This window comes from Dermatophagoides farinae, chromosome 4 (assembly GCF_024713945.1).
Source record: "Dermatophagoides farinae isolate YC_2012a chromosome 4, ASM2471394v1, whole genome shotgun sequence".
Classification (NCBI taxonomy): domain Eukaryota; kingdom Metazoa; phylum Arthropoda; class Arachnida; order Sarcoptiformes; family Pyroglyphidae; genus Dermatophagoides; species Dermatophagoides farinae.
The window spans coordinates 6,765,369-6,789,444 of NC_134680.1; the positions used below are offsets into that span (position 1 = coordinate 6,765,369).

At 29.7% G+C, this 24,076-nt stretch overlaps 1 protein-coding gene across 2 annotated transcripts; it reads right to left on the reverse strand.

The window, feature by feature from the left end:
• Nucleotides 1–596: 596 nt before the first annotated feature.
• On the reverse strand, nucleotides 597–23,166 carry LOC124490334 (uncharacterized). 2 transcript variants are annotated; one of them, XM_075729817.1, is made up of 3 exons: nucleotides 22,631–23,166; nucleotides 4,861–6,962; nucleotides 597–2,639 (listed from the first exon to the last, which is right to left on the reverse strand). In XM_075729817.1, the coding sequence occupies exons 2-3, from the start codon at nucleotides 6,671–6,673 to the stop codon at nucleotides 2,110–2,112; spliced, it is 2,343 nt and encodes a 780-aa protein (XP_075585932.1). In that variant the 5' UTR covers nucleotides 6,674–6,962; nucleotides 22,631–23,166; the 3' UTR covers nucleotides 597–2,109. The 2 variants fall into 2 exon arrangements, with proteins under 2 accessions (XP_075585932.1, XP_075585933.1); XM_075729818.1 differs by lacking the exon at nucleotides 22,631–23,166 and adding an exon at nucleotides 9,903–9,948 and having other exon boundaries at nucleotides 801–2,639.
• Nucleotides 23,167–24,076: the final 910 nt, after the last annotated feature.

Genomic DNA, 24,076 nt, shown 5'->3' on the forward strand with positions numbered 1-24,076 from the left:
TTTGCTTTCGGCTGAATCAATTTATATATGCGAATTGTATTGAATTGAATCAAATCAATCAATTCGGTCTTTCGGTTTTTTGTTGTTGTTGCTGTTTTCGGTATACGGTTTTCCACTTGAACAAATTCAAGTTTTGTGTGTTTGTATCGATCCATTGTTATGAATGTTTCACACCCCGATATTCACGCCCGTTGAAAAAGTGAATAAAAAATCAGACAGAATTCATCTCATTCACTAATAATAATCAGCAGCAGAAATGATAGATTCAATTTGTAGAATTAAATTTTTGCCCAAATGACGATTTTCAGTGGGTATAAATTTAAACCAAACGAATTCAAATCAATCAATGAATCAGCATTATTTTTTTCTTGCAAAAAAAATGTTAATGATCGACTTGTAATGAGATGTATGGTTTTTTTTCATCACACAGAACAAGCAAGTTTTTTCTTGTCGATGAAAATTGTCATTTCCATTTAAACATGATGACTATTGCAGAAAAATTTCATGTAAAAACTATGAATTTTAATCAAATTTCCTGAATAAGCGTATGGCTAATTTGTTTTTTTTTATTCGCAAAATGAAAAACGAAAATTTGATTAAGCAAAGTAAATTTTTTATTTTTATTTTATTGATAATTTCATTGAATCCATCAACAACAGAAAAAAAATTGTTAAATTTTGTAACAGAACAAAAAAATAAATACACTGTGTTTGTATATGATGAACAATATAAGTTAATAATAACAGTTTTTTTACATAATAATATTCTCACGAATTTCAGAATAATAATGATGATGATGATGATGTAAACACAGAATGTAAAATTTTCATAATTTTTTCTCCATTTTTTTTTTACCGAATGGAGCTTGAAAATAATCGTACCTGGAAAAATGTTAGTCTAGTTTTTTTTCTTTGAAATGGAAATTGTGGTCGATTTTGAATGAGAAAAAAAAATTTTTTTTCTTTTGCCATTACAAATTCCATGTTTGATCGTTGGTTGGTGTTCCAGATGTATTTCACATTTATTTATGCAATTTTCGTTCCGGTTTGGTCTTTTAGAGACTTGAATACATTTTTTTCAGTTGCCATTCACACACACACACACACACACACACACACATCATTTGTGTTTAGTGTTGTATCAGTTGGTTTTTTTTTTGTATTTCTGGTTTTGGTTTTTTTTTCATCTCTCTGATCATGACCATGTGTGTGTGTGTGTGTGTTTGACACGAATATATGAACATTGTGTTGTTGTTGCGTGTGCGTGAGATTTCGACTTAATTTCATTGCAACTTAATCTTTTTTGATTTTAGGATTCCAAATATAATAATAATGATGATAATCATTGATTATTGCACACAACTAAGCTTCGTGACTTTTTTTTATTCTTGGTTAATACATTAAGAAACTAAAATAGAATTTGGTTCCGCGCTAGCAACATAACAGAAAATGAAACTTTTTTCACAGAATCTAGTGGATCGAAAATGGAATAAATTGTAATCGAAGATCATCGTTTTCTTCTTTTTTTTTTGCTCTCGTTAATCTTTTTGTAAATCTCTCTTTCTCTCTTTGATCGATTTGTTACAGAAAAAAAGAAATGAAACAAATAAGGAAAAAAACTTTTTGGTACATTGATCGAAAATCATTTTCATTTTCATTTATTTTTATGAATAAACAGCATGAGAAATTCGAGAATCAAAAATCATGTGAATCATGGTAAAAATAAATCAATTTTCCTAAGAATTTGCAGTTTTTTTTCTTGTTTTTTTCTCTGAATGTGTGACAAAAATGTCACAAGCAACATGAGAGCGACGTAGAGAGAGAGAGAGAGAGAGAGAGAGAGAGAGAGAGAGAGAGAGAGAGAGAGAGAGAGAGAGAGAGAGAGAGAGAATAAAGTGAATTTGAATCAAGTTCATATTTCAAGGAATCATAAATCATTTCGATGGTTTCGTTTGTAGAATGAGTGAGTGAACGTTTGCTGTTTAAACATAATGTTGTTGTTGATTTATCCAATTTTTTCCCGTTTCGTTTTGGTAATTTATTGGATTCGAATTTATCTTGTGATTTATTTCAGCTTGTGGTTTGTCTCTGTCAAAATCAATTTGATCAATCAATCACCATCATATTCATTAAAATCACTTGTACTACGATGATGTCTCGGTATATGATGATGGTGATGATATGAATGATGTGGTTGTTGTTGTTGTTGTTGATGATGGTGAAGCGGATGGAATTGTTGTTGTTGTTGTTGTTGATAATGATGATATTGTTGCTGTTGTTGTTGCTGCTGTTGAGAATGATGCGATTGTTGTTGTGAGTATTGACGCTGAAAATGAAGCGATGGTTGTTGTTGTTGTAATTTTTGTTGAAAATGTGTCAGATACAGTGCAGAATAACCACAACAACGTGCACGTAATTGATCGATTGTCGTACAAACCGAAGCAATATATGATTCTTTTAAATTGAAACATTCACATAGTAATACATAAGTGAAACCGGTGAAAATTGTCGGTTTCATTTTACTTTGTTGATGATGATTAGTCATCAGATCTTCACGATACATATCTGGACAACGTTTCAGAAATATCAGCCTTCGTAGCCCTACACATGTTGGTAGATATTTATACAGGATTCGGGCACCTAAGAAAGTTTTCAGCAACGAAAAAAAAACGGAATAAATAAACAAGTGATTAATAATAATAATGAAAATGGGAAATTTTCTTGAAATTTTTCAATGGCCAATTGGGAATTTGTTTTCAAAACATTTTTGTTCATTTTCTCTTTGTGTGTCTGTGCAAATGTTTTTAACGTCGTTTGTTGATAGATTTAACAAATGTGTGGGTGTGGATGGCTGTCATTGATTTGATTTTAGCAGAGTTTTGCATTAAATAATCTTCATAAATCTTAATAAAACTACTTAATCACTTGATCTGATTCTGATTTATATACACTACTACAGTGTAGCGAAAACCGAGTGCAAGTAAAAGCTGTAAAAGTTAATTAATCGATTTGGATCGATAATAGAGAGTGAGAGAGAGAGAATTATTGGTAAATTTGATTGCCTGTTAATAATGATATCGTCAATGGTTGAGAATAAAATTATATAACCAGAATTTGGGGATGTTAACTAATTTTTTCTTTCTCCAACATGTCAATTTTGTCGATGAAATTTTTTTTGTTGTTGTTGTTGCATCTGTCCAATCGATGTGCAAACACTCGGACACACATTAATGATGTCCATGATGAAAAGTAGTGGTAAGTGAATAATGAACAGAATTAGAATTTTTTCCCGTTGTTGTTTGTTTGTTTGGTTCATTTGTCAATGATCATGATGATGATGATCAAAATCAATAATTTTGTTTATAATAACCACTTCCATCATCATCAGAATCATTACTGTTTTTTTTTTGATAATAAAGTTTGAACAATTCTCTATTGCCACATACATCCAATTATGAGGGAGAGAGAAAACGAAAGAGAATCCATCATTCATTTTGATAAAAACCTGAAAAACGAAAAGAATCCCGGCATCATACACACACACACACACACACACACACACACACCGATAGAGCACACCAAACGTAACCTAAATACTTTTAATGAAATTATGGCGAAAAATTCTTTCCAATAAACTACTACTAATAACAAACGAAAGAATAGAAAAAGTTTCATCATCATCAAAATAATCATCATCATTATTATTATCGGTCGGTTGTAGTTATTATCATCATCATCATCATCATTATTGATGGTGAGTTTGGTTAGTTTTCCCTGTTATCCCAATTCCATTCCATTCAAGTCTCGATGATCTAATTTTCATTCATTCATTCATTCATTTTTTTCTGTGTTTCAAAATGAGAAGAAAAAAAGCTTTTCACTTTGAAAATTCACAATTCATTCATTTAATGGGCTTGGCCCATATGTGGTGGTGTGTGTTTTTCATTGTTTGATTCTTGTTTGCTGGTTTTTTTTCTTCATTATTCTCGATCATTCATTATTTTATTTCCTGTCATCATTCACTGATGATGATGATGATCTTGATCATATGCATGGTTTTTTTTCTCTTTTCTATTTTGAATATTTAATGTTTTGTGTGTGTGTGTGTGTCGATTTTCCAAATTAAGACACGATCCAAGATTTGATTCTCGATTCGTGTGTGTTTGTGTGTTATTTTGATAATTTTTCGATAAATTTTTCTCACTTTCACCCTCCTCATTCATTCATTCATTCATTGTGTGTAATGATGATTGTCTTGGTTTGAAAATCAATTTGGCGTTGTTTTTGTTTTCATGACTTTTTTTCTTGTCATTCGTTTTTTTTCTTTGATTAGACGCCCAAAAAAAACTGTTTTTTTTCAAGGAAGATCAAGTTAGATTCATTTTTTCTCTTGATTTGTATCTTTAGATTTGATTTCATTATTTGTCCAACACATACCTATCACACATCATAGGTGTTTTGCCCTTTGGGTGAATGATTCTGGTGTGAATCATTATGTGTAATTGCTTTTCTTGTGATTTTCATTCAATCAACAAAAAAAACTGAAAAATGTTCATGTGGATAGATAGTCGAAATTTTTCTTTCGGGCAGCAACAACAGCAGCAGCAATCATCATGCTGATGATGATAATGATGATTTGAAATTGAAAAATTCAATTTATTATTCACGCACACCCAAACACAAGTGTGAAATGAGCAGAAATGAAAAAAAATATTGCAATGGATCGATTAATCAATCTAAATGTTTTTTTCTGGTGCTCACAAATTGTTTTGTTGCTGGTATATATACACACACACACATTCAGTATAATTTAATGATGTTTGATTTGATTTGATTTTCAGTTAAAAAAAACGAAACTTACCGGTCCAAAATAACCAATTTTTCTCTAAACGATCACTATCTTCACCAGGAAATGTTGCAAACGCTGATACAATATAACCAGCTGGTCTTGATGATGTTTGATGATGATGATGATGATGATTTGATGTTGTGGCCGATTGTTTCATTGATGCTGTATCTTGAAATGAAATATGTTTTCCTTGTCCAGGTTGATGATGATCGAATGATGATGAATAATGATTGTTAATATCAGAATAAAGATATTCATCAAATTCACACGGAACACCGGAACCGGGACGAACAATTGATGCACAAACCGTATACAATCCATCAATATAACGTATTTCAGGCCATATATGTGGCATTAATAATGGTGGTGGTGGTGGTGGTAAATAATGACTATTAACACTATCACGTTGTTTTTGTGTGATCCAATGTTCTTCTTCTTCGGGACCAGCACCCATCAATCTTCGATCATCATCATCAATATCATTATCATCCAATAAATCATCATCGATAATATCATCTAACAAATCACCACCATTACCACCAACGATTAAATTATCATCATTATCATCTATACTATATACTGTTGATGAATTATGACTTAATTCACGATGATATCGATGATGATTTCCGGTTGCTGGTGCTGAGGTTTTTGTTGCTGTTCCAGTTGTTGTAGCTGTTGACGATGAACATGATGATGATGATGATTTTGATAACAAAGTTGAAATGGCCGCCGTTGGTTCCGGTGTGCAAAGTATTATAAATGGATATTTTGATTTACGTTCAACATTCATTAATAATTGTTGTTGATCTGGTTTCTCGAAACGTGAACACAGATGACGCATATGTTTCGATGTCCATTCCTGGTAATATTGTGTACCACCGGTTGATGTTGGTGAACGTTCACCTTGTTGTTGTTGTTGTTGTAATATGGAAGGTATCGATGGTGGTAATAATGGTGGTTGTTGTTGTGATGATGGTAGTGATGGTGGTGGTAATGAACGTTGTTGACCACCACCACCACCACCAATGGCACGTACTGGTGATGGTAAATCAGGCGGTTGAAATATACAAGCTTCAACAAATGTAATACGATGTAATTTATGTGCAAATGTACTAAGGCCACGATGATGATGATCATTATTATTACGATATGACGATGATGATGGTGGATGTGACCATTGATGGTGATTTAAATCATTACCACCAATTGATAATGGTGATGAACGTTTTGTTGAATCATAAATTGGTGGTGATATTAATGGTGCTTGTAAATGATGTTGATTATTGTAATTATTATTTATTGGATAATTAAATGCCATCGATTGACTATTGCCACCTCGATGGTTCGAGTAATCATCATAAACACGGCCATATGATACACGACCATTATTATGTTGTTGTTCATAGCTGATTTGTTGATCATTTTGGTGATAATTATTTGTATCATTATCCGGTCGATTATAATAATCATCATAACCATAGTAAGATGATGATGGTTGTCTTTGTTGTTGTTGTTGTTGCTGCTGCTGATGTTCAGGATAATCATGATTATAATATGCATATGGTGGCGATGATGCTGATGGTGATATTTGTCCATAATATTCTGGTATACCATAATTTGTATAATAATCATAATAATCACCCGATTCTGATGGCAATGGTGGATTTGTATCAATTTCATAGCCACTTATCAATGTACTTGGTGGTTTTTTTGGTTTCGAACCTCCACCCCCGCCGGTTGATGATGATTGGCCAGAATCTTTTTGTTTTGAACTACTTGAATCGTTCATATGAAAAAATAAATGTGTATTTATATGTTTCGACATTTTGTTGGTTGATTGAAATTCGAATTATTTCATTTGGCACACAAAAAAAAAATTTAGGAAAATTTCTTGAAAAAAATTATTTACGGAAAGTTTTTTCCTGGAAAATTTCTAGTAAAAAAAAAATTCAAAATGAAGAAGAACCAAAAGTTTTCATTTTTATTCGATGACTTGAAATTTCAAGTTGTGTGTGATTTGAAAAATTTTTCGCTCATTCAATAATGATTGATGATTATCGATCTTGATCATTGGAAATTGAATATTTTTTCCGTTACCAGTATTGGAAATGATTCTAAGAAATTAGAAAGAAAAAGAAATGAAATTATTATTCAGAACTGAAATAATAGAAAAAAATTTGATTATGACCAATGGTGGTTTTCGGAAAATTTCTCAGTATTTCTCTTGGCTATGAGAATTTTTTTTTTATATTTCTGTTTCTTTTTGTGGGTCACATGAAGATGTTGAAATTGAAAAATCGATTCAACGAATGCAATTCTCAGAAGAAAATCAATCGATCTTTCTAATGATCAGATCAGGTCATTCATTTTTATTTGTCCATCAGATTACAATTTTCTTTGTAAATTGACCAAGAAAAAATACTGAAAATCGATTCTTACTGTCGAATCAGTTTTAATGACCACAGGCTACGATTATCGATACTTTATTCTCGATTTGTGATCGATTGTTTTTTATTTTGTATCAACGAAATCGATTTGGATCAAAAGAAAAAAAAATTCACAGACAAGACAATGCCAAAAAAGTAAAAGATTCATCGATCTTTTCTGGAGATTCTGGGTTCCTTCATTTTCTGGAAAGAATCCAAAAAGTGCTTGAAGATGAATTTTTTTTTTTGGTTCGTGCTATAATCAAATTCGAGTAGAAATCACTTGAAATGAATTTTTGTTCCGGAAAAATTTGTTCCAATAATTTGTTTCAAAAACATCACCAAAAACTTGTCTACGTGTCTCATAGATAATGTAGTGGTGATGGTGGCGAAATTGATTTCATTTTGCCGGTTGAATTGTTGTTGCCTCTATCATCATCATCATCAGCATGGATCAATCGTATTGATCGATTGAATTTTTTTTTTAAATTTTCAATTTCAACATTTTTTCAGGCCAACCGATTAAAGACACACATGAACACACAAGATCAATAGATTTAAATAAATCGATCGATCATTGGGTTTATTCAAAGAATCGTGTGATTTGATTCGAAAATTTCAGCATATCATAATGTAGTGTCTGAATTTTTTGTTTTTAACCGATTCAATAGCTTAGAATTTCATTCGTTGAAATTCATTAAAATTCAATTTCTATAAAAAGGATTTTTTTTTCTCATTTTTTCAGCCTAAAAAAACCATAAACAAACGAAAAAAATTCTTTTTTGAAAGAAGATGACAACAACAACAACAACAATGACTGACAATGAAATGTGTGAGATAAACCAGAACAGAAAAAAAACCAAAAAAACAAACAAACCCGAAAATGGTGCAACAGAACAAAACAAAAAGCGACAGTAATAATAGAAATGGAATGAAACGAAATGAATAAAAATTCGCTGATGCAATTGAAAAAAAAGGTGCTTGATGATGGATAACGAAATTCTAGAAGAAAGGGAAAATTCTCCAATAAAAATATGGTTGTTCTGATGATGATGATGATGATGATGATGATGCGCGTTTCAATCATTTTTTTGTTACAGAATCGAGAATACTTTTCAGAATTTTTTTTCGGTTATATTACATTACATCGAATGTTATGTAATGTAATTGGCAAAAAGAAGTATTGCCACCACTGTTAGAGTAGAAAATTTTTTTTTGCTTTGATTCCATTTATTTCTTTTTAGTTTTTTTTCGGTAGCGAAATATATTCAAATTCTTTTCAACAATCTGAATTTCATAACGACGACGACGACAACAACAACAACAACAACGACGACGACGACGACGACGAATAATAATACCCAAATGAATCTCAATTTTCCTTATCGGTGCAGAACAAAATTTTGAGTGAAAAAAAAGAAAGAAAAAAAAATTTGAATTTTTTTTCAAGAAAAAATAGAGTAAAGATTTTGAATTGTAATAAATTATTTATTTAGTTTTTTTTTTGTTGAAACGAGAACGAAAAACGAAACATTCGTGATGAGAAGTGAAATGAAAATAGAGAGCATATAAAAAGTAAAACAAACGACCAAAGAAACTATTATTATTTTGAATTGAAATTTTTTTGTTCAAAAATAAAACAAAATCCAATTTTATTTCGATGCGGAAAAAAATGGGAATAAAGAAAACTCCTATATATATTCGTCAATGGTAGATGTATCGATTGTATGGTGATGAAGATGTCGATTGTGTTGATCTTGAATGTTTTTTTTTACTACCATGAACAAGCAATCAGCGACAATCAATCTTTACCAATTAATTTAAGCAAAAAAAAAAAACACACAGTGAAGTGAGAAAATTTTTCAACACACCTCCTACAAAAAAAAAGAAATGATGGTGATGGTGATGATAAAGTCATAAAATATATAGTGGTTGTGTGTGGGTGGTGTTTTTACTGCTTCATAAAAGAAAATAAAAAGTTTCATCAACAACAACAAACAACAACAACACTGAGAATGTGTTATTTATGATAATTTTTTACTATGTTTCTCTTGACTTATTTTTTTCCATACCAGCAACAACTAAACTGTGAATGTCGAATGAATACCAGAGAAAAAAAAACTTTCAAAACGTCACCAGAAAAAGAAATCATCAAGTCCAAAAAGAAAAAAGTTTATCAACTCAACTACTTGTAGTGGTACATTTTTATTATTCCAAAATCACATTTAGTAGTTCATGGAAAGTTACAAACATGAAGAAAAAAAAATAAACCGGAAATCCAAAAAAAAAAAACAAAACAAAATCTCACTGCTACACAAACATGTATAGCGAAAGAATATTCTCGTTTTATTTTCTATTCATTCATAATTACCAGAAATTACCAGAACAAAAAATTTGTGCCCAATTCTACAGGGTGATAATGATGATGATGTCTCTTCATTTTTCAATAATGATGATGAAAGTTTTCCATAATTATAATTCATAATTACTATACACAGTTGATAATTGACATTATTAGATTATTAGACTCTTTTTTTCTAGTTTTGTCCACAAACAGACAAAAAAAAATTAGAAAATGGAAACGAAATATAAATAATATTCATGATTTGATTTAATTATTCTAATTACATTATGGTATATAATTATCATGTTTTTTCTCGTTGTTGTTGTTGTTGTTGTTGATGTTGTTGTTGTCGGTTACAGTATCTATGTATATCACTCAATTTTTTTTTTGCAGAATTGCTATCTGGCAAAAAAAAATCAAAAGGAAAAAATAATGAATTGCCTCCCACTACGATGAACTGATGAACAAACCACATTCATCATCATCATCATCATTTTTTTTTTGTTTTTTGTTTCAACCACAATTTTTCATTTCCTTTCACTCATTTTTTTTATTGTTGAAAAGTTATCATTATTTGTTCGTTCGTATACGAAAGGAAATGCCTAATGGAGAAATACGATGATGATGGGCAATCGATATGATAATTGCACGTTTCCGTTTTATTATTTGCAAAGTTATGCAAACACACACTGGAAATATTCTGGTAGATTCTTTTTTCGCCATTGAAATATCATGATTATTCTTGATTTAATAATCAAAAACAGAATGATAATAAACATTATCATTATTATCCTATATGCATGATTTCTATTGCTGATTTTTTTTGTGATCATTATCATGTTTCATAATTTTTTGTTGTTGTTGTTGATAATTCAAGATTGATGACGATAATTTCGAACGATGAAAAAATGAGCGAATGATGAATTGTGAAATGATGAATAAATTGTTTTCTAGAGAATTCGAGCCATCATTATCGTTTTTATTTGTTTGTTTTATTCATTATTCGATGCTTTACATAATTTTGCTTTTATATACAATTTGTATATATCTCATTGATGATGATCCACATAAACAACGAACAAAAAAAAATATATCATGAATGTACAATTATGGATGGATCAATTGTGGAGCAACAACAACAACAACAAAAACGGGATTTGCTTATTTACGGAAAAAATGTATCCCCAAAGAATATAGAATACTACTGATGAATGTAATTGCATGTTTGTCTTGCAAATGACGTTGTTCACTGAATCAGTGAAGATTTATTTTTTTTCATTTCTATTCTCTTGAATAAATGTCCAACTGTTTTTTTTTTGTTTTTGGAAAAAAAATTCTTTAGAAACCTTAACATTTATTCAATTAAAAAATGTTTCATCATCATCATCATAGACCTGCCTGATGGTGGGCCATACCATTTTTCATCATTTTTTTCATGGTTTGAAAAATTAAAATGATAAATTATCCTAATCAAAATGCAAAAACTGAAAACAAACGATGCAAAGCAATGCAATGAATGAATGTTATTCCCAAATGCAAAGTGAATGATGATGAAGAAGAAGAAGAAGAAGGAAAATGTTCTAGTTTCGTGTGCGGTGGTGAGTGATTGTTTCGCGTATTGTTGTTGTTATTGTTTTTCTGCTCTGTTGATCATTATTCAGTTTTCGGTGTACGGTTTTTTGTCTTGGTTTTTTTTCAGTTATTAATGCACCATTTTGGTGATGGTGGTTTTTTGTGCATAATTTTTTTTTCTGGTTTTCGTTTTTTTTTTTTTTTTGCTTTCGTCATTTACGTTTTTGTTGTTATTCCCAAGTTTCCAAAAAAAAAAAAAAACATTTCAAATGAATCGATTCCTATCCTATTTCAACATTTCACATTTTTTTTGTCAGAAAACTTATGTTTGTGTAGATTCACTCCCAATAGTTTTAGGGTGTTGTTGTTTTTGTTGAAATTGGATACTTTTTTCAGCTTTCATTTCACAATCCAGAATCGGTGATCTAATTACACAAACACAGTGTTTGTTTGTTTATTTGTTTGTCCATTAATCATATAAAAACAATGAAAATTACCAACAAAAATGCGATAACAAGCGATGACAGTTGTTGTTGTTGTTGTTTGTGTATGTTTGATAGACTGCGGCAGTATTAGATTCATTTTATTTTATTTACCGAGAGAAAGAGAGAGAGAGAGATGGAATTAAAAACATGAACTTGTATATTTTGATCATCTATTTGTGATTATTTTTTTGGTTTTCTGAACAAAATCAATATTTTCACACAAATTATTTGCACGGAATCAAAAATGGCCATTATTTTTCGGTTCAATTCCAGTGATCTTCTGATGTATTTTTTTTTCTCTCTCTCTCACACACACACACACAAACAGAACCAGCCTGTTAATCTCCTTTCAATGTTTCGTAAAGAGAAAAAAATTCTTTTAATGCAAACAAAGGATATCATATACTTGAGAGATTCAATTCTGCTCAAAAAGCTTTTTTTCCAATCAAATTTGAGCCAAAAAATAAAAAGAAAGAATCAACGGTTCTTTTTTCATTCACACCATTCAATTATTATTCTATTAATGTCTAATAATGTCTGTGGCCAACAACAACAATGAAAAAAATATTGTTATCATCACTTTGGATCTTTTTTTTGCCATTATTATTTGATGATGAAGATGAAGACGCACGCATTTTCGTTAAAAAACGTTATTATGAAATTATTATATGACAACAACATAATAGTAAAGTGCCAAAAAGATCGAGTGTAAAGAAGCGAAAAAAAATCGATGATAATATAATTGAATGTGATTTGATCGATTGATTGCTTGTCATTTTTTTTCTGATCAACAACAATAGCTCATAGTTATATCTGATGAAACTACTTTTTTTTATCTATGTGAAGCTGCTGCTGCTTCTGCTGTTGCTGTTGTTGTTATGATCCATTTATGATCATTTGACGACTAACAGCGACAGCTTGTGGTTGATTATTATCATTATCATCATCATTTTTAATTGGTGATGATGATGAATATTCATGAAAAAAAAAACTGAAAACAAACCGAAAAACGCGAACAGTTTGCATAATAAATTAACGTGAAAAGCAAAAAAAACGAAGAAATTAATTTGTCGCACACACACACACACTAGTATATATGCAACGCAAACATCCGTTCCATGCAATGATGATGGAAAAGAAAATTCAATTAGCATCATCATCATTTTTTTCATTTAATATTTTTGTTCATCTTGTCCTATAGAAATAATATTCTTGAATTCAAATCGAGCAACAATATTCATCATCATAATAGCTGAAAGAATTGTTATTATGATTATTGGAAAATTTCCATTTTTTTTAACAACAACAATTCTATGACCAGAATCAGTAATGAAATGCTATGCTAGAAACAAAGTTTCTTTTGTTTTCAATTTTTCAATTTTGTTGACAAAAACCCAATAGGAGGTATACAGCATTCTGTATAATGCTGTTATCGTCAAAACAAAACAGGCACACAGCAGGATGTGAATGATCAACAACAATAACAACAATAACCATCTCACTGAAAACGGGAACCAGATTCCCGTATATTTTTTTTGATGGTGAAATTGATTTTAAATTAATCGAATTTGAAATAGAAAAATAACTACCACGCACACACTAATCTGGATTGGAAAATTTATTTTAAAGTTTTTTTCCGAAAACTTTTCCCAGAAAAATAAAATCCGATTTTTTTTTGTTATTATTTTAGCCGGATTTGAAAATAAATAAATGTAAATTAGCTCGTTTGTATGCCGTTGTGTAAGATTTATATTCATTTTATCCAAAAAAAAAAGAAAGAAAGAAACCCGGTTTTCTGGACCTTTCTGATTTTCATTCATTCGGAAACATTTCTTGTCCAGCCATTTAGATCCATTACTTTTCTTTATGATGTGTGCGTCTGGGTGTGTGTGTGTGTGTTGGTGTGAGATAAATAAATAAAACAAAACAGAAACACTGGTGAAAAACGGCCAGGGTATGTACTTGAACAAAGAATAATGACAGCCACCCAACCACCCGAAGAAAATCAAATAAAGTATAAATTTTTCAACGCCAAAAGCAAAGTGTAAACACAAACACAGAGTAAGTGAGAAATAAAGAAGGAGATTCTAATAAAAATAATGATAACACACACACAAACAGAATCGGTGTAATAAAAAAAAAATAGATGTATGTTGGGCGTCAAAAGAAATTAAAAATCTAATAACATTAATGATGATGATGATTATGATTCTGGATTTCAGAAAATGTCCGCCATTTTGACTCGGTGATGTTATTATTGACAATGATTTTATTTTTCTTTCTTTCTTCGGAAAAAGCTTCTTGATTTTTTTCCATTAATTTATTTCCAGAATTTTTCAATTTTAAATTAAATTTTTTTCATAATTAAGATTCTAAAATCAACAAGTGTGTGTGTGTGTGTGTCAATTGGGTGAAACACATCAAGCTAATTTGTAACATATGGATCAACAGAAACTAGAAAAAAAATTTACGACCTTGATTCAGGAATAATGAAGAAAGCATCAGCAGCAGCAGCCGGGTTTATTTTTTGGAACATCTGCTGCTGCTGTTGTTGTGCTTTGGCTGTTTTAATAATCATAATAAACAAACAATTTTGTTTTCATTCAATGGCCAGAAATGAATTTGGATATTTGTTGAGATGCCAGTAAAGCCGTAATAATAATAAAATGTCCAAAAATCCTAAAAGTAAACACAAGCAAAAGATTCGGTCATGTAATATGTGAACAGTTTTATTTCTTTCTACGTTATTTATGAATAACTTATTCTTTAAAAAAAAATAATTCCGTATTGAATTTTTTTTCCGTTCCACACACTTGATTTGATTTCGTTGAAAACAAAACAGTACAAAAAAAACATTGCTCTGAAAATCTGTAAATTTCAAGTCGAAGGAAAAAAAATTGATTCAATTGAATACAAATTCGGATACAAGAAAAAAAAAATCTTTTTGTGTTTGACATTTGGTGAAATTGTCGATTTCAATTCAAAAAGATGGAAAATTTCATTTTTCGAAAATTTTTTTTTCAATATGATTATTTCATATAGAGAAAATGTTCAAAACTTTTAAACTTTTTCGTTTTCTACATTGCTTTGCAATATTTGCCGTTGGGCAATTTTTTTTTCATTTTGATCAAAAAATGAGAAAATACTGGAAAGTTTTTTTTTCAATTTCGTAAGCTAAACACACGCACACACACACACACAACAGAAACAATGATGCTGATATTTCATTTCATCTCATTGAATGTTTTTTTTTGACAAAAAACGAAGAATAAAATTCTTGATTCTTGTATCAGTGAAAAGAGATAAATATTCTTGCCTTGAAGGTATCTTTTTCTTGTTGTGGTTTTATTTCGTTTAGTTGTGTCGTTGTTGTTGTTGTTGTTGTTTCTGCAGAAGATTCAGTTTATTTTGTTTGCTTATAACTTATAGCTATAGATTTTCAAGGCAAAAAAGTAAAGTTTCGACTTTTCATAATAACTGGAATCATGTTTTTTTTGCAAAATGTAAAATGTAAAATTTTCATCAATTCCAATCAAGTCAAAGTTTTTTTTTATTTTACACCATTCAAAGATTGTGGATACGTGTATCTGTCACAAACTTTGTTCGTGGGCGGATTCGACAAATGTATCGTATATGTACAGTAGTACAAAAGTAACTGGATTTTTTTTTTGATTTGATTTCTTTGATTCGGAAACTTTTTCTTTTTCTTCTTGTTTCTTCACACCCACACTATCTGGTATTTATTGATTTTAATGATAATAAATTCATAACCACCGTATGTAAACTTTTCATTTATTCATCATTATTATTTCATCGTATTTTTCCTTAATAATGATCTAAAAAACTTGCAAATGATAATGATGATCTATAGATCGATAATTATAAAATCAATGTCGTCATGAAAATAATGAATGAACGTGTGTATGTGTGTGTGTCATTGTCGATCGAATTCAGTCAGTTTGTTGATTATGGGCACAAGCATCGATTTTTTTCCCATCCATCATCATCATCATCATAATGATTATTACTGAAATTTTTTTTTTTTGAAATGCAAATCTTTTCAAATGCAAATGCCAGAATTTTTCTCCACAGTTTTTCAATTAGATTTAATGTACCGCATATATTATCATCATCATCATCATCATGAAAATTAATGGAATCATGTTTTTCCCTGTTAAAAAAACGAAACCAAAACATGATCCATTTTACAACAGTATCGATACAAGATTTATTTTTTTTGTTTCGTTTTGTTTCTTAAACAAGATATATATGCAGGGAGTGTCTAAGAATTGTTAATTTGTTTTTTTCGTTTTTGGATCATCAAACTTTGCAGAATAAAAAATCTAATCTCCACTAAGTGATTTTTCATGTCATTTGTTTTTTTTCTGTTGTCAAATTCATCATTGATTCGATTGATTGATTCTGAATTTTAATTTTAATGAGAATAAACAAGCAAAATTCCGTTTACCTGGTTTACCACTCTGGTAGAAATTGAATTTTGATTTTTTCGTTGTTGTTGCAAAACAAGTGAAAAAAATTACAAACATCCGAAATCAAAAAACAAGACAAACATACCATCTCTCTCTCATACGTGGTTGTTGTTGTTCTGTTTTATTTGTTTCTCATTTCTCATTTTTCGGTTCGTTGGATTTTTTTTTTGCTGTTGCTCCAACAACAACAACAAAACATGGATGACGACCTTAACGAGAATAACAAAAAGATCGCGGTCAAAATAATAATAAAAAGTTGTTCTGAGAAACAAACGGAATTTAACGACGACAACAACAACATAAATCGTTTTGATGAGTACACAGACACACATTTTACATGATACATCAACCGGAAGAAAGAATCAGGAATGAGAAATTCTACCAATAAATACAACAACAACAACTACGACAACAATGATGAAAATGATCCATAAGTTACATTTTTCTCATTCTTTTGTTTTTCGGAATTTATTCTTTCGTTGTTATTGTTGTTGTCATTCTAGAATTGTTTTTTTGCCTTTCTTTCATACATAACTCTTTGAATTATTTCCTTCTTTTTTTTGATGAAAATTCTGACTTTTGATTTTTTTTCTGACAACCGTGCTGTCACATGAGCCATAAAGGATTCCAAGAGAATCATCGTTACAATCAACCGTAAATTATCATTACGATGATGTTGATGATGATGATCGAAATGTGAAATGGCTCATTTGAAATTTGAAACAACAAACAAACAAACGAATTTAACGAATTTTTTTTTCATTTCAATGTGAAATGACTGATGAAAATAAAATGACTACAAAACAGAATGAAATGAAAAAAATTTTCGCTTCATCAAATTTTAAAGTTGAAAATTTTTTGCCATCACCATCATCATTGTGATTCGCTTTTTTTGCTTTTGTTAAGAATTCTTTTTCAAAAATTTTCGCTCTAATTGTTTTGTTGTTGTTTTTTCTGGTTTCAATTTTCCAAAAAAAAAATTCTAGCTAGAATTTCAGTGATTTTTTTTCTCTCCGATGATTCTAGTGAATGATCATGATCATCATTATCATTTTACAAAATTTCAATTTCAATAATTGAAAACTTTGAAAAGATTTTTTTCACCCGCTGGGTATCCAATGTTTTTTTCATTTTGTTTTGTTTGTTTTTCCCCATACAGATTTTGTTCTACACTGAAAATTGATATCATTTCATGGAAAGTTCGATTGTTGTTGTTGTTTTATAGGTTTTTCTGTTATCGGGTAATTCTGAGAAAACCAAAACAACAAAATAGCTCCCTTGATACAGCCATGTACTTGTGTGTTTTTTTTATAGCCACAAAACAACAACAACAACAACAACAAGATAAACAGAAAACAAACCAGGTATAATCATTTTTTGTTTGTTACATTGTTGTTGTTTAAATTACATTTTTTTCGAAATTTTTATAACCCGGAATTTTATTCTGGTCATAATTATTTTGTGAATGGAACACGATAAAATTAAACAGACCAGAGTGGCAATGATGGACAATTTTTTTTTTTGGTCCACGACACACTATATAATTATTTCAGTGTTTTTTTTCTCTGTTTTTTTTCGGTTATTGTTATCGGTCGTTTTTTTAATTATTATTTTTTTTTTTTTGCTCATCTAATAACCATTTGAAGAAGCAGAATAAAATAAATTCCATTGAGAATTTATTATTTTTCTCGATTATTTTCTCTTTCTAGATTGCCGTATTCAATTCATTTATCTTTTGGCAGGCCGACCGGTCGTCAGCCGGCTGCCTGGCCACAATAGACAGGTCGAACAAAAAAAAATAAAAATTAACTAGAAAGGAAGTTTGATTGTCTGCCACACAAATTTCCGTTTGTCCATCCATGAATATAATTGGTTTTTATTCATGTTTCTTTGTCGTTGTTCATCAGTTAAATGAATGAAAAAGATGATGACTGTAGAATAATTCCCGCTTCCGGTCATATAATGTTATCGAGGTTAATGTATTTTTTTTCTAGAGAATAAATTGTTCCGAAAAAAACACTTGAAACACGTTGAAACCATGTTTTTTGTTATTGGAACATGAATTTTTTATGTCTTGTCATAATTCTGAATCATGTTTATCAATTCAAATACACGTAGTATATGAAACAATCATTAAACATTTGGTTATTTTTGCGGTCAACCGGTTATTAGCGAAATATTTTTAAATTTTTTTCCATCGGATAATTTCATAAGCAACAACAGCCACAGCAGCAACGGACGAATGGGCAATTTTCGATGATGAAGAGAAAAAAATCAAATTGATCATTAATTATTCAGCGGCGAAACGGAAAAATTGAATTTTCGTTCATTTTTTTCCATCATCGATCAAACACTACTACACTACTACGCTGTTTCACCATCATTATGGAGTGAATATATTTTTCATGGTTGAAAATTCTAGTTTTTTTTCGCCATTCATCGCTGTTATTCTGTGATTATATTATGATAATGATTCTTGATCATTTTCCAGAATATGTAGAGAGAAAGCGATAAAATGGTGGTTCTAATATTTTGAGGATTTTGTACAGTTTCTCTCGAATTGTATTTAGCGATTCAGGTTTTTCGAGGAAAAAAAACCGATGATCATGATCATGATGATGATGACAGCAGAATATTAATTTGATTTTTCTATTCTGAATGTAAAAATATTATGCTCATTCATTGTGTGTGTGTGTGTGTTTTGTGGGTGGATGTCACTTTTTTCTGGATTGTAGTTGTGTTTTTGTCAATCATATCACAATATTGAAATTGAATATTGATAGCTTTTGTTTGTCATTGGTAATTGAATTTTATTGGATTTTTCTTTTTCTTTTTCTCTATTTTGTTCTTGCTTCCTTTTTCCACAATATTTCTGTTTATATAATTGAATAATGATTGAGTTTTAGAAAAAAACCAACGACGACAACAGCGGCAAGTATTGAGGCCATACATTTTTTGAATAAGTAGAAAAATTTTTCCAGGTTGATTGGTTCGTTGGTTTTATTTGTTTTAAAATTTTATAATCCAACAATAATAAGTACTACTAATGTGTGTGTGTGTTTGTGGGTGAATTTGTCTTTTTCAATATTTTACATTTGAAAGAACAAAATTTTTTTTCGTTCGAATTGTTTAATCCAGAAATTAAGAAATGTTTTGAATATTCTAAATTTGTCACACAGATGAAATTATTAATATTTTCTTCTTGCTAAAAAAATATGAATCTTCAATGATGATAATTGGCAAGAATTTTTTTTTTCTTCATTTACCACTTAGCAATGTGACGAATATATATGTGTTCGACATTGAAAAGATTTTTTTTCTCTTTTTGACGAATTGTTAATTTACGTCATACGAATAAAGAATAATAATCATTTTGGGGAAAAGAAAGTGAAAGAGGAAAAAAAATCAAAGAAAAAAAAAATTCGATGACGACGACAAAGACGGATTTTCGAGTTTTTGATTCAAAGAAGATGATAAAATGTTTGATTCGTTTTAAACGTTTTTTTCTACTGCTGCTGTTTTTGATTTTTTTTCTTGTTTCTCCATTTTTAGCTACATCGAAGAATATTCTAGAGTAGAGAAGCTATTTTTTTCCTTGTAGAGAATGATCCAATTTTTTCAATATCTTTAATAATGATGATGATTATGAAAAAAAAAATTTCCATTATTCTCTTAACAACGACCATGTTCATTCATTCCGGTGAATGATTCCATTCTCTCTCTCTCTATCTCTATTTCTTTTTCAAAATTCCAGTTGAATAATTTTTTCTCGCTATGGACATTTTCCCGGACAAAAACAGTGTGAAAAAAATAGATGAATATCACCGTGAATTTTTTGTTCTTTTTCGTTCGCAAAAAAAATCATTCAACCATTTTAATTCAAACAAAACAACAAAACAATCTTGCGATGGTGATGAAATGAAAAATAAAACAAAAAAGAAAATACTTATTTATTCATGTAATGTAATCATCATCAATAGATTGTTGAATCGATCTATTGATTGATTTAATCTCATTTTATTTCATTCATAAATTCATTTTCGTTTGTTTGTTTTCTTTATTTCTCTCTCTCTCTTTCTCATGATAAAATTCCGTATTATTCTTCTATTTTTCTTCAAATGAATGTCATAGGAATTAATGACCTAGAAAAAAAACATCAACTTGAATACATCAATGTATGACGTGTGTGTGTGTGTGTGTGTTTGTTCACACGAATGAAGAATCCTTGAAGATTCTGTCTGTAAAGAAAGAAAAGATCTTATATTCTGATTCTATTAATACAGAATAAAATTAGAAAGAGACAAAAAAAGCTTATGCCCGTTGGCTAAATAACAAAAAAAGAGAGAGAAAGAAATTGGCTTTTTTTACAACACATAAACACATGATATTAATGGCTAATGACACAGTAAAAAACAAACAAACGATACGAATTGGAATTATCTCATCTTATCCGGTTGTTTGTGTGTCATATGATATTGCTGTCTCTCCAGATAGGATATGATGATGATCTAGAAACAAATTTTTTTTTTGTCCTGTGGATGACTCACATAATCATCGTGGAAATATTCTCAATATAATAATTCTGGATATTTTTTTCCTGGGTGTCTATGAAAATTATAATCTTTTTCTTCTTTTTTGATTCTTTGTTTGTTTTTGTTTTTGTTTTGTTTCCATAATAATCATCATCATCACTATCATTATGATTACAAGTTTTTGTTTGCGGGAAAAAATCTTTACTCCAATTTCTTTCCTTAGCAAACAAACAGCGAATACGAACAGAGCACACCCAGTTTGATCTAGATACTACATTCACAAAAAAACGTAATTTTTCCAAGTAAAGAGGAAAGAGAAAAAAAATACGCAATAAACATGAGTTTCAATAAATAATAAATATTCTGGTTGTAGTAGTGTATAGTGTGAAAACACCACAAAACATACCTGTGGGTAATCATTATCTCACTGTGTGTGTCCCTTTTTTTTGGTGGGCAGTTTTTTTTCCAATGAATATATTTAGATGATTGACATGTTTATAAATTTTTGTTATGTTTGGAAAATTTTTTTTTCTCTCAAGAAAACGAAAATTTTGTACATGAAACGATGATGATTATTTTTTTCCACATCACCAAACACACACTGATCTCGCATCCATATAACAATTTTTTCGAGCTCGAAAAAACTTTGATTTGCAACAAAGATCCCGAGAAAAGTATAGCAAAAAAAAAATGACGATGTTGTTGATTTGAAACTTGAAATAACAAATGCAAACACAATGAAACAATAGAAATATAGAATTCTTGGAGAATCATTTCATGTTCTGAAAAATCATTATAGTGATGATGGTGATAATCAAATGCAAACAAACGAGTGAACGGAACAATCTATTAAAACCATGTTTTATTTGTATGTTTTTGTCTTATTATTTTTGATTATGATTATTGATAATAATAATCATCGTAAGAAATGTCATGGCATCGGGTTTTTTTCCATTTGTATCTCATAAAACGATAATTCTACAATTAAACCAAAACAGAAAGAATCTTTGTGATATATTCTCTCTCTCTCTCTCTGTATTTTATGTGTTGTTAAATTTAGCACATTCAAGGAAACTGAATTTATATTTTTAGCCACACACTGAAATGGTAGAAAAAAAAATCATGAACATTAAGATCATGAAGGCCAATGATGATGATGGTAATGATGAAAGGATCAAAAGAATATTCTTTTGAAATATAAAAAGCAAAAAAATGAAAAATAATGTATTTTTTCTCATTTTTTACACGAAAAAAAATTTTATCAAATGAATCCAAATAAATCAATAAATGATGATGTTTATTTATTTTTCTTGAGAAAAGAATTAAAAATCCTGCTGCTTCATTGAACAGAATTTTTGCTTATGTGAAAGAGATAGAATTGAGAATTTGGAAATAACCAATCATCATCAGTTATTATTATTGTTGTTGTTGTCAATAAATTTTTTTTCCAGGTTATATTGTGTGACTGACTGATTCAAGCATCATCATCATCATTTTAGCCGAATATTTTGTTTTTATTATTCATTCTCGAGAAAACTCTTTGGCTGATGGTGGTAATGCGTGTGTGTGTTTGTTGGTGCTTGAAGACAGAAACAAGCAAAAAAAGATAGAAAAATTGTCAAAAAAAAATTCAGTGATGAAAAATAAGAAAATGGAGTATGTGTGTGATAGAATAATGGCTTTTTACAAAATATTGTCTATTCATGCAGAACAAAAATAAACATTATTTTGTTGTAAAGAATTTTTTTTCGAGAAACAAACACTGCGTCATCATTATCATCAATGTATTCTGTGTTCTGTATTATGGTAGTGGTGGACGAACGATAGAAATTCATCAATCAACCAAACCGGTTGTCAACCATTATATTTGGCAGTTTGTTTTTTTTTTGCTGCGAATGATAGTGATGAAAAACAAGTGAATGTTAAAACTTACCTCCGGTTGTTGTTGTTGGTTGATTCTGGATCGATCCAAAACACAATTGGCGCAGAAATAAAAAAAAACCCGGTCGATGATCATCAAATTCAACAGATGATGATAATGATGATGATTCTCAACCACCATAAACACCAACACACGCACACACAAGTGTTAATTACACAATAATAATTTAGCCGATAAAAATATTTTGTGTTAGCAATAAAAAACAAATGATTTATGATGAATTTTTGCAGAATAAAAAAAAAGAAACAGCAAACACAAGACGAAATGATGTTTGTTTAAAGAAAATTCTTTATTTCTTTTTGTTGAGTTTTTTTTGAACAAGAAAATAAATTTTTTTTTCATTCAAATTCAATAAAATTTCTGTTCTTATTGGTTTGTTTGTTTGTTTCAGTTGTTTTTATTACCATGACAAACAAATGTATATGAAGATGATAGTGATAAAGTCATTTTGGAAATATCAACAACCAGAAAAAAAATTCAATAATGTTGAATGGCTGTGTGTCTTGCAGCTGCATCATTGATTCTTCGAATGTGGAATCGGAATCGTGGATTGTTGTTGAATTCAAAATGTTGATGATGATGGTGGTGGTTTTGGTTAAATAGATAACGGTATACACACGAAATACGTTGTATACGAAATCAGTTAAACGGTGGTGGTTGTTTCATCGGTAGTAGTAGTGGTATTTATAGATAAAACTATTTTGTGATTCTCTTATTTTCTGGTACCGTTTCGTACGAAAAAAAAATAAAATCTATTTTTATTTCACATCCCACACATTACACATTATCTATCTGTAGAATGATGCTTCTACCTTTTTTCCCTTTGTAATTTTTTTTATGGATTAATGCAAAAAGATGTTCGAGAATGAAAAAAAAAAATTATTTCCACTGCTACTACTCTGTCTGTGTGAATGCATGTGAATTATGATAACAACAAAAACAACGGTGGTTCGAGAATCAAGAATATTTTGTGGCCAAAATTCTAGAAAACCTGGTATGTATTAATTTCTGAAATGTTTTTTTTTCTTTGAGAATAGTGGTGGTCGTTCTCTACTGTTGGTACCAGTAGTAGTAGTAATTTAATATAATTCTAGAATTCGGGTTCTAGACTAATCATGATGAATGTGATGAAACAACGAAAGAGAATATTCTAATTTCTGTTTTTGTTTATAAATTTACATTCAAATTCTGATATGAACTTGTCGTCATTATCATTATTTTTTTGATGACGATGTACAGAAAAATATGGCTGAATTTAAAAGAATTTGAACAAAAAACTTTTTTTCAAACAAAATGTAAACAAAATTAGCCAAGAAATTTTCGTTGGAAATTTGTTTTTTTTTTCGCGCGTTACAAAATTTCGAGATTTTCTCGCTCTCGCATCCATTCATTGTCATCCATCACACATTTGCTTGAGATGCTGTTGTGATGTTTTTA